Genomic DNA, 12,797 nt, shown 5'->3' with positions numbered 1-12,797 from the left:
AGGCAAGCCCATTGCCCAACAATCCCTTACTATCCCAAGCAATCATGATCTCTGCCTCTAAGCATACTTTATCTACTTTCTTACATTGTTTGTTGTAGTTATAAACAACTCATCTGTCTACCTACCTACCTGAGCAGTGAGACAGAAACTATAAAACAAGTAGAGCATCTTAATATGGATACTACTAAATACTTCACAGGTTATGTTATGTAATATTTAAAGCAATACAAGAGGTGTGGAAGCAGGTCAGAGACAGCTTATTTGCTTAATCTAACAGAGTTCATGGATTTGAATCCAGATCTAGGAGACTTCAGAATCCAAAATGTCCTCCATTTCACCATGCTTCTTCCTTCTAAGCTCTCTAGGACTGAAAGTACTTATTTCTCAATTCTTCAGTGTTGAACATAGACTGATGAACACCTTGATCATTACATGGTAGCAGGAGAAAACTCTCTCTAAGTTATAAATTAGGATTAAGTTTGGGTCATTCGTAGGCCCATTTTATGTAACAACCACACATTATATAAAAACAATTAAATGAAAGAATCTTAACATCAACAATGCCTTGGTTATTTCTCAATGAAATGTCTTTTGCTTACATCAGACATTAAAACAAGAGAAAAGGTGAAATGTCTAACTTCATCAGGGGAAAAGGAGTTATTTTTTTATTAAAGTGTTGAGGAAGATGAAAGAATAAGATCAACAGCAAAAGCAGACAACTAATTTAAAAGGTTAACATAAACAATAATAGCATAAATGTGGCTTAAGATATTCAATAATGTAAAAAAAAGACACTAACTAAAAAAGAAAAAGCTAACTAACGTCTGCATAAAACAAAATGTTATAAGTCATATTGGCTTGTTTGGAATTAGTGTTTTTAAACTGGTGTTGATGAAGATAAAAATTTGATGTGACTGGTCATATTTTTTAAATTCAGCTCAGGTGTGCTAATAAACAAAACAAAAAACTTTCAAGATAGTATGCAGCCCTATAATTCATTTTGTCTGTTAAAAGTAAATATTAGTAACCTGTATGTGTTCTTCTGTGCCTCTGTAATTCATCACTTCGAGTAAATCTTTTACCACAGAACATCCAGTTACAAACAAAAGGGCGCTCCCCAGAATGCCAACGCAGATGAGCTCTCAGATGTGAGGTCTTCCCATAGACTTTACCACATCCTGGTATATGACAAATGTGTTGCTTCTTTTTCCCAAGATTGGTACCTCTAAAAAACACACACAGAATAATATATACTTACATGTAAATATTCAAATGAATATTACCACTTATATTATATATCACCATGTTACATTTCAAATAGAAGACATTATCACCATGAGGTCAATCAGAAACCAAGACCAATTAAAATCAATTTAAATAAAAACTTTTGTTTCAAACATGTTAAGTTTTACATGTTGATTTTACTCAAGAATTAATTTAATTGCTGTCCAAATGTAAATACGTTAAAGTATTATATAATTTAAAAGGACATTTTACGTATTTAAAAAAGTGTAACAAAGCTATTTATTATTCTGTCAGAACCATTCACAAATTCTATGCATAGGCCCAATCCCAATTTAGTTGTATGGGAAACTAAGTCGTCTACTCAAAGTCATGCTATTGGCTAATTTAAAAAGGAAATAAACCAAGCATGAATACATAACTAATCACAGGTACAATTAAAAGGTAGATAGGCACCTTAAGCATATTTACTCATATATTTATATGGCCACACCCTGAATATACACTGGACAAAGTTTTAAAACAAAATTTGGACGAAGCTTTTTGTCTTAGTTCCTTTAGCACTACATGAAATAAATATAAATAAAAATTATCTTTACAGTTAAAATTTCCTTCATATTAACCATGCAAAGATACCCCAAATTATACATCAAAGATATAATAAAATACAATTTTTCCACATCGCAAAATTTTACATTTGTTATATTTCAGTATTGGTACCAAGAACAGGGTTTGGGAGATATATGCTTAGATGGGTGAACAGAGGTAACAGACTAAGCAAGAAGAAAAATTTTTGGATTCCATAACTGATATTCAAATAATCTTAAACACTATAAAATGATACTATAGCTTTAAAAAAAATTAGACTAGTTACTGAATAAACATGAGTTTATAAAAAACATGTAACATTTCAGACTCACAATTGTCAAAACCATATTATATAAAATTTGCAATGTTTCTCTGAGATTAACAAAGGTACATTTAAGAACCCCCCAACTTCCCCTCCTCCCCCAATCTCAGTCTAAGTTATAGCCTGCAAAACTTCCATAAGCCTGAAAATCCTCCTGTATATAATACACCTATCATTTTTCAAATTTTACTAGAAAAATGCGTATTTCCCCACATTTATATTTTAATGTACTCACACTCAGTAGCATGTGAAATTGCCATAGGACAAACAGTGCTAAACGGTGCAGTGCTGGCTGTTAGATGCCATAGGTGTTCTGAACAGGGAGACATCAATGTGGGCTCCAGTAGTTAGAGAAGGCTTCGTGGAGGAGGTGGGTAGGATTTAGATAGAAAGGAGGGAAGGCATTCCAGGCAGAGGAATAGCATAAGTAAAGACAAGGAGGAATCATGCTGTTGTCTCAAGGGCAAGGATGTCATAATCTAACACAATTCTAGTTTCTGCTCCAGTCCACCCCCAATTTCTACAACTCTCTTTAAAGAGCTGAGTTGAGTGAAACAGGTTTTACTGGCTCACCTGTAATGCCAAAGTCTTAACCAAAGCCAATATGTTTCCTTCAATTTAGCTTTTTAAATTTAGCTTATTCTTAAATAGCCCTAAGAAAAAGAGCAATGTTTGTGGCTCCTGGTGTGCAAACCAATTTTACATATCGTGTTCACCATAGCAATTTCACAGAGAACCCAATTTGGTTCACTGTTGTACTCTCCTAAGACTACCAACTCAGGTGAATCATGTGCTTTTATAAACTCCAAAGTGCTATTTTACTAACTTAGCAAAAATTTAGCTTGAGAACACTAACAAAGCACAAGATTGTAACAAAATACAGCAACAAATTTGGGTTCTCAAAGAACCAAGAAGCCAGGGAAAGATAAAGATATTCCTCATTATTAAAGATATTAAAGGTATTTCTCATTATAAAAAAATAAGAAATATTCATTATTTGGAGAAAGGACAAGCATCTAAGAAAGAAAATAAAAATAGAGATGGGCACACATAAATATGTAATTTAAGGGAAAGGCTCAAAATGCAGTCCAAGTTTCCATTTAAAAAGGAAATTCTATTCCAGATAAGAACTAAATATGCTAGGTATGAATTTAAATGGCATGTGATGATGTAAAAGAAGGAAAAGAATTGAAGTAAATTTCTCAACAAACTTCAGGTAACAAAAGATTTAGCCACACGTTTTCTTCATAATCATTCCTCTAATACTTATTATATAATCTGAAAAACCAAAGAATTTTAAATTTCTACTATTTCTGAGTGCCTAAGCATGCTCCAAATAATTTAATCATGCCAAGATAGAGTGACAGAATAAATAAACTAAAGGTAGAGGGATTAAGAAAAGCTAAATAATCAAGTCTTTCTTTTGCTTGGGATAGAAGAAATGGGACACAAACTGAGCTGACATAGAAAACAGATTTCTGCAAAATAACTTAATTTTTTGAAATATGGATTGATGTTTAATCTACACAAAATTGACATAACAATGCCTTTAGAATGTATTTCCCTTTATTAAATTTATTTGTCTCTTCCACTAGAGTAAAAAATTTCTGAAGACTGGTTCTGCTTAAAAAATATTGGCTAAATGGCCAAATAAATACTGTTTTTTATATTTAATTATATTTTACATCTTGTTCAAAAGGGTAAACAAATGAAATTTAGTTCTCTAAATTATACATATTTTATTTAAAGAATATGACAGAGAAAACTGGCTAATAACCTAAATTTTTTAAAGTACCACCTGTCTCACCTATGCAAAACATTTTGGAATATTTGGGACTTACTATATATATGTTATGCTTTCACTAGAGACAGCAATTGTCAATGATACAATTGTGCCATACATATATATATATATATATATATATATATATATGCGCTGAATTCTGTTCAAATGAGTTCTAAGAAACAATATAAAAAATGTCTTACGAACATCAATTTTGATTGCTTAGAATAAGTTATTTTAAAATGAACTTACAAAACTTCTAGAAAAAATATAAGTACTTTTATAATCCTCGGATTGAAAAGTTTTTAAAAAGCAGGATAACAAGACATCACATAAAAATTGTTAACTAAAAAAATTTGGGCTTAAAAAATGTTTGCAAACTAAGTAATGAAACTCATTTTTCACTTGTATAACAATGCATTTTGCGAACCACAGACATAAAGTTGAAAGGCAATGTAAAACCAGAAAAAATGTCTGTGTATGACAGTTAAACATACAAATTAACAGGTTCACAGAAGACATAAAGAAACAATGCACAAAATAAATTTTAAAAAGGTAAAATAAGCATACCAAAAAATGTTCAATCTCACAAAGAACAAATATACTAAATAAAACAATACTGAGGTATTACTTTTCCTCTGTCAGACTTTAAAAGGTTTGGAAAAAATCCATTATTGGCAAGGGTGTGGAAAAGCAGATACTCTCATACACCACTGGTGGAAATAATAAATTGATAAAGCCTTTCTAGCACACAATTCCCTTTGATCCAAGAATTCCACTTCTACCAATTTATACTGATGAAACAATTAGACAAATGTGCAAAGATGTATGCATGAGAATTAAAATGACAATAAACTCCCCCCAAAAAAGAAGTTAAATTTTTATGCTTCCATACAATAGACTACTATACAGCCATAAAAAAAACTGATGCAAACTATATAGACTTGGAAATGTGGTCACAAAAATTTTCAAAGTAAGAACAGACATGTAAAGTAGTGAGAATAAAATAACTATACTTTAAAATATTTGTAAAGTCTGGAAGGATATAAATAAAAATGTCACAACAGTTATCTTGAGGTGAGGTAGGATTTGGGTATTCTTTTAATACTCTTCTATACTTCTGAATTTTTATGAGCATGCATTAGTTTAATAAACATTTTTTAAAGATTTTCATTTTAAAGAATAAGTAAAACAGGCCAGACCTTGATCCTCAATTTGACTTTCATAAACAATTATCTTGAAAGTTCCTCTAAAAATGAGTCAATTTCAGAAGTTATTGCCTAACTAAGGAGTTCCATTTACTTAAACTGACCAAACTAAAAATAAATACAATTTCAAACAACTGAATAATTACCAGTAAATACAAATATCTAAGCATCAGATGCCGAAGTAAATCCACTTAGGAGGCAGTATAGTGGTAAAGTTCTGGACCAAGAATCTGGAACCAGATATCTGTTATATGTGCTTCATACAAGTCACTCACCTCTCTATGCCTCACTTATAAAACTATCTAATCTCTCAATGTTAGATGTTATTATCATTACTACTATTGCTAACTGGCTGACCAATGTGCAAATCAACTAATAAGATCAACTCAAAGGCAGATAAAGTCTCTATTATATCAAACTCATTAACTGTATCAATAGCATTTTTGTCTGTTTAAACCAGGGGTGGGCAAACTTTTTGACTCGAGGGCCACAACAGGTTCTTAAACTGGACCGGAGGGCCGGAACAAAAGCATGGATGGAGTGTTTGTGTGAACTAATATAAATTCAAAGTAAACATCATTTCATAAAAGGGTACGGCCTTTTTTTTTTTTTTTTAGTTTTATTCATTTCAAACAGGCCGGATCCAGCCCACGACTGGTTTAAACAGTACATTTTTGAGAGAGGTATGTTAAGGCCTTTCACTATGACTGGGAATTTGGTTTGTATATCTTTAGTTCTCAGCTTTTGCTATGTATTTCAAAGATGTAAGGGAAAGATACCATGACTACTAAATCTTGGTGGAAACTTTATTATTAAGAAATATACCTCTATCTATCCATTTGATGATTTTTACCTTAATCCTACCTTGCCTGACATTAACACTGCTATCCAAGTTCTCTTTGTTAACATTTGCCTAATCAATCTTTTTCCATTCTCTTAGCTGGATTTTATGTTCTTTAAATATGATCGGAGTCTCCATCCCTTAATTACTACGCTTAATCCATCCATATTTAATATAATTACTGGTCTGTTTTGAGTTTATTCCTGTCATGTTATTCTGTCTTAATGTTTGTTTTTAAAAACACTAAATTGAAATATTACAGTTCTACTTTTTAAACACTTCCATCATTAAGGCTTATTATTTATCTGTTGAAAATGAAAATGCTTATGGTTACAACTATTTCTGAATGTATGTTTATACAACTATTCTCAAGCTCCGAATCAACTTTTTATCTGTATTTGGGCAAATCTCATTGCCATTTTGCAAATAGGCTGATTTCTGACATGAGGCTGTCAAATGGCATCTATTAAACTGCTGTTTTAAATAACAACCAAAAACAACCCTACAGAGCCAACCAAGTAATTTTAGTTTTAAAAACAATGTTTACATCTGAAAGTTTTAATTTTATACATTTTGTTCTCAACTTTTTCTGCAACACTCATACGTACATACACGCAAAATAATCATGTAATGAGTAATATCCCATAATTAATGATATGGCATGCACTATTTCAAAAATTAGGGTGATGATATAAGCAGTCTTTCAAAAAAATGTTTAATGTGTGCATACCTCCCACCACCTTCTTTACAGTTGGGACAGGTGCAAGCTACCCTCCGAAGTCTTTTTCCTTCTTGATGTTGTTGGTCCCCTTCTTCATCTACCACCTGTACTCTTAAATGTGTTAGATCATTGGTATTCAATGTAGAATCACCACTGAGCTGCCACTCTTCAGGATCAGGTTCTTCTTCCTTGATCCTAATATCTAAAGAAGAAAACAAATACAGATGAGAAGCAGCCCAATGGCCCAAAAATGAAAGCATCAGATCTAAGCCACACTAAGGTGAGTACTGTACTATGTAAAATCGTTCCTTGTGGCTTATCCTTTCAAAACAATATCTTCATTCCAAATATCAAAGATGAAGCCAACAGGGGAATAAAGCCAGAAATGAGCTCACTTTTTTAAAAGAGTCATTAAGAAAAGCAAGTGATTTTTTTTTTTTGAGCAAGCTCAGTCATAAACAATCTGAAACTTCATTATAATTGTTCAATTAGGCAAAAAAATCCAATGGTCAATTCAGATTGGAACAAATTCTAAACCTTAAACCTCTCTTTCACAACCTGTATCAAATATGTGTAGTCTATAAATACTATGTGAATGCAAAGAAAAAAAAAAGAAAAAGGATGGCATTCACTTGAAACTGTTACTCACACACTTAAGCTTTAGAGTCAATCATTACTAAAATATCTAAAATGGCCACATCACCGTGGAAGGAGGTATAGAAGTATGAAAGACAGTTTCTGTTTTAAAGGAGTTCTATTTTAAACCAGACTGGTAAACAAAAAGAGCAATGGTGAAGAAGAGTGAATATGGCAGGAAGTTTTATCATTTTCTCAGAAGAGCTAAACATCTTTATTTATGTCAATAATGATGCATCATTTTCTACTAGGAACTAAGAGTTGTTGTTTTTAATCTTAGAAAACTGATTCTTTTTTAAAGAAATAACACATAATTTACAACACTGAATATAACCATTTCTAGCAAAACAAATCTACAAATTTTTATCTTGATTTATGCAAGCTAAAAATCTTAATGAAAATTTATCATTTTAGATCTGTGTCACTAATAATTGGGCAAAAATAACTTAAAATATCAAATATACCCCAAAACTCCTAAATTTATACTAATGAAAACTAAAATGTATAACCAACAATCAATAAAAATGGCTCAAACAGTTTAAAACTAGTATATTTTATCAGAATAACCACAATCAAGAATCAGGGGGAAATATGGAAAAAGAGGGGACCTTCAGGTGAGTCCTGTCAGTCCATTCCCAGCCTCTCATCTCTCTTTTGCCATTCCTTGTTCTAACAGCCTCCCAAATTTTCTTCCTAATATAAACTCAATGGCATCACTTTCCTGATTCAATACTTACACTAATTCCCTATTTCCTACAGTGTAAAATCCAAACTCATTAACTTGGTATTCAATCTGGCCCCAACCACTCTTCCAACTTGAGTACTGAAACACTGAAATTCTCATCCTTTTCAGAACACATGTTCTTTCTCAATGTCATGCCTTTTGCCTGGACTGTTTTCTAGCTCTTTCCGTTTTCATCTAACTAACCTCTACTTACCCTTTAAGACTAGTTCAAATGTTATCTCCTTTATACATGCTTCTGGTAGAATTAATTGTATTTACTGGCTCATATATCCCTTTAGATAATGAATGCTTCATTCAAAAGTGCTCAGAAAATACAATCTGACCGAAAGAACAAACCTCCCCTAAGGAGGAACTCCCAATATAGAAGTTCCTGGAAAGACTTTGCCCTCTGCTTTTCCATGCTATCTGCAAGTAATATATAAAGAGAAAAATTTTATAACTTAAAGAGTCAATTCATATGCACAGGTCCACAAAGTGCTCACTAAAGACACAGTGTTACACCCAATTTTTAACCATTTCATTTGTTCATACACATCTGGATATTTTAGAATCTTAATCATATAATTAATTAATCTAGTAAGTTTTAAATAACTTCCCTTTGCCAACTGCATGACAATTTAATACAGACACCTTAAACATAAGCCTTCAGTACTAGGCAATCAAGTTTACTTCTTCCTCAATATCTTAATATAAATGACAGGAAAAAAAATTTTTCTGTGCTGTATTAATAGCCCCTAGTTATTCTTAGAAATCTACTATTTATAAGACTCGGGAGAACAGGAAACAATAATCCATCAAAATGACTCCTAAAAATATTAAAAGATACTCAATATTATTAGATATCAGAAAAATTAAAAACACAATGAGATGTCTGATACTTCCACCATAACAGCTAGAAACTTTAAAACAGACCAGGCCAATTGTTAGCAAAGTAATGGAACAACTGAAACTCTCCCACATGGTGAGTGGGTGTGTAAACTGATGTATCAACTTTGGAAAATCTTGTGACCATATCTTCTAAAGCTGAACTTATGTACACCTTATAACCCAAGCAATTTCATTCCAAGAGAAATGCATAAACATGACATTAAAGTAAAAACATTTACCCTAAACTGTAAACAACTCATATCCACTAGTAATGAAGGGAAAATAAATCATGAGCCCTAGCAGGTTTGGCTCAGTAGATAGAGCGTCAGCCTGCAGACTGAATAGTCAAAGGTTTGATTCCAGTCAAGGGCACATGCCTGGGTTGCAGGCTCCATCCCCAGTAGGGGGGTGTGCAGGAGGCAGCCAATCAATGATTCTCTCTTATCACTGATGTTTCTCTCTCTCCCTCTCCCTTCCTCCCTGAAATCAACCAAAAAAAAATTTTTTTTAAAGAAAATAAATCATGACACAATAAATCATGACACAAATAAATCCAGGATCACTCCAGGTGCTGTATTAAAGAGACTACTGTTAGGAGGCAAGGGCAGAGGTACAGTGACTAATCACTTAGGTGGCTACTATATAATCAAAGCAAAAGATGACAGTGGCCTAAAAACTAGGGTTGATGCAGAAGTGAGAAGGAATGGTCAGTCAGGAAATATTCTGTAGGTAGAGTCAAAGATATTTGCTAACAGATTTCATAACAGGATTTTATGTGAGGTGACAGAACAAGAAGTTACAACAATTCTAAGGTTTTTGTCCTAAGCAACAAGACAGATGAAGTTGTCATTAACAGAAATAGGATAGGCTGAAGGAAAGATTGTAGGAAAAGAGTCCCAAGCAGGGGCCCGTTTTTTGATATGAAAGTTTTGAGGTGCCTATGAAATATCCAAATGATGATCAGGCAGTTGATGAGTGAGTCTGCAGCTCAGATAGAAGCATGGCCTGCAGATATAAATTTGGGCATCATCAGCATATATAGTTGGGTTACTGAGAGTCACCTGGAATGGAATGTAGAGAGGAAGAACTGCTGGGGCACTTCAAAGTTAACAAGTAGAGAAGATTAAGTTAAGTAAAATAAGGGCTGAGACATGACTTTGGATGTTAAAATGTGGTAATCACTGGTGATCTTGACAAGAGCTGTTCAACAGTAGAGAAGTGAGGACACAACCCTGTCTAGAATAGATTCAAGAGACTGGAAGGAGATGAATTAGAAACAAGTACATACAACTCTTTCCAAGAGTTTTGTCAGGAAAACAAGTGTTATAAAAATGGCATTGAAGTTCCTAAACTAGACCACAAATGTAGATTTGGCACAAAAGAATACCTGAAATAGTGTAAATTAATCTTTATATTCAGTAGCTATAGCTGTGTAATACAGACTAGCAATATAAAAAATTGTTATGCTTATTTAAACTTGACTTTTGGTACTTAAGAAAAAGCCACATAAATGCAAAAAATGTAAGCAATGGAAATAGAAATTCTCAAAGAGATTTGCATACACATTTAAGAATTTGTTTTTTTATTCTGTGAACTCTACCTCAAAATGTTTAAATTTCCCTTTCAGCTGGCCTGGTATATGACTGACAATATCTTTATCCTATGATTATAGTTGTTTTTTCAAGGCATTACTCCCCTGCCCCAAGAAAACAAGTTTGCAAAAGGGATATACAAATAAATAAAAAAATTCCTGCACACCTGGGCAAGAATTGAAGAAAAGAGAAACAAATCCACCCTGAAGATTAAAACCCAAAAATAGAAAATCCATTTAATCCAAGCATATATAAACAGCAATATGCAGCAGCATACTAAAAGCACACAAAAAGTGTAGGAATTAATGGGTATCAACACTAATAAAAGAGAAAAATGGTAATTGGCGTACGAGCTACCCTTTTCATTGGCTAATCAGGGCTATATGCAAATTAACTGCCAACTAAGATTGGCAGTTAACTGCCAACAAGATGGCGGTTAATTTGCATATGTAGGCACAATGCAGGGAGGTGAAAGGGAAAGCAGGAAGAAGCCCCCTGCCACTGACAGTGATCGGAAACCCAGGGGGGAGCTAAGAGCTGGGGGGCAGGGCAAAGGCGGCCCTGGGGCCATGATCCGAGAATCAGGTGCCTTTTCCGGCCTGGCCAGTGATAGCAGGAAGTAGGGGTGGAGCCAGCGATGGGAGCTGGACACGGTCGAAGCTGGCAGTCCTGGGAGCTAGGGGTCCCTTGCCTGGGCCTAAAGTGGAGCCCACGATCGCGGGGCCGCTGCAGCTGTGGGTCCCCGCTGCCCAGGCCGGATGCCTCAGCCAGAGGCGTCAGGCCTGGGCAAGGGGCCGATCTTGCGATTGGAGGGTGATGGGGGTCAACGCCTGAGGGCTCCCAGTATGTGAGAGGGGGCAGGCTGGGCTGAGGGACACTCCCCCTGACACACACACCCAGTGCACGAATTTCGTGCAGCGGGCCCCTAGTTTATAATAAGCATTGATAATTCTGGGCATGCCTAGATTTCTATTAAAAATATTATAAGAAAATATTAAATGCTTTCTACTAAAATTATTTCCTAATTATTTACCAATAAAGCTAATAGAATATTTAAGATAAAATTCTTAACTGGTTTATTAAGCCTAGAGCATATAATTTAAATAACACTAGATAAATATGAATTACAGCAGTTGATAAAATGAGACATTTCCGTTATCAACAGCTTTCATTAGAAAAGGGACATATGTAATACTTTCAACAATAAAAAATTATTTTTTAAAAAATAGCTTTCGAGAGAGAACCAAGATGGCGGCATAGGTTACCGCCGGAGTTTGCTGCTTTGAGCAACTACTTCAAAAGTGAAACTAAAATACGGAACGGACATCACCCAGAACCACAGGAACGCTGGCTGAGTGGAAATCCTACAACTAGGAGGAAAGAGAAACGCACACGGATACTCAGAGGAGGCGCAGTGGTGAAGTCAAATTCTGAGGTGCGGAGTGCGCAGAGCGGGCTGGCGGCGGAGGGCGCGGTTGTTGTTTTCAATTGGGAGGGAGTCGCAGACTCTGAGCACCAGATCCGGGCGAGTCTTTAGGGACCCAGACTCAAACGGGAGAAGCGGGACTGTCTGGCTTCGGTCAGAGTGAGTGCAGCTTTCTCTCCCAGCTTTGCAGCGGGTGCTGGGACTCAGAGAGGCATAACTGCTCTCTCCGGCCCACCCTGTTGATCCTGTGCGACCCGCCCCGCCCAAGCCCTGCACAGAGGCATTTGCCGGATAGCCTCAGGCAAAGGCTAGATTAGCACCTCCCTAGAGGACAGAAGTTCTCTCACTGCTGACACAGCTGATTCTCATAGCCACTTGGCCTGGAGGTCAAACCCTCCCTGGAATTAGCTACAACAATCAAGATTTAACTATAAGACTTCGAACAAAGACCACTAGGGGGTACACCAAGGAAGCATAACAAAATGCGGAGACAAAGAAACAGGACAAAATTGTCAATGGAAGATATAGAGTTCAGAACCACACTTTTAAGGTCTCTCAAGAACTGTTTAGAAGCTGTCGATAAACTTAATGAGATCTACACGAAAACTAATAAGACCCTCGATCTTGTATTGGGGAACCAACGAGAAATTAAGCATACACGGACTGAAATAACGAATATTATACAGACGCCCGACAGCAGACCAGAGGAGCGCAAGAATCAAGTCAATGATTTGAAATGCGAGGAAGCAAAAAACATCCAACCAGAAAAGCAAAATGAAAAAAGAATCCAAAAATGCGAGGATAGTGTAAGGAGCCTCTGGGACAG

General features: G+C 35.0%; 1 protein-coding gene across 3 annotated transcripts in view; it reads right to left on the bottom strand.

Annotated features, from left to right (window-relative positions):
• Positions 1–12,797, bottom strand: part of SP3 (Sp3 transcription factor) — a 51,574-nt gene that overhangs the window by 3,629 nt on the left and 35,148 nt on the right. For 2 of the 3 annotated variants that reach the window (XM_059704045.1, XM_059704046.1), the window contains 2 exons: positions 6,715–6,907; positions 1,029–1,225 (listed from right to left, as the gene is read on the bottom strand). In XM_059704045.1, the coding sequence (XP_059560028.1) occupies positions 1,029–1,225; positions 6,715–6,907 (390 nt within the window). Of the gene's footprint in view, positions 1–1,028; positions 1,226–2,387; positions 3,169–6,714; positions 6,908–12,797 lie in introns of those variants that run through there. The other variant, XR_009453817.1, reaches the window with a different exon arrangement.

This window comes from Myotis daubentonii, chromosome 7 (genome assembly GCF_963259705.1).
Source record: "Myotis daubentonii chromosome 7, mMyoDau2.1, whole genome shotgun sequence".
Classification (NCBI taxonomy): Eukaryota; Metazoa; Chordata; class Mammalia; order Chiroptera; family Vespertilionidae; genus Myotis; species Myotis daubentonii.
The sequence above is the reverse complement of the archived record's forward strand: the minus strand, read 5'-3'. Positions and strand labels throughout refer to the sequence as shown.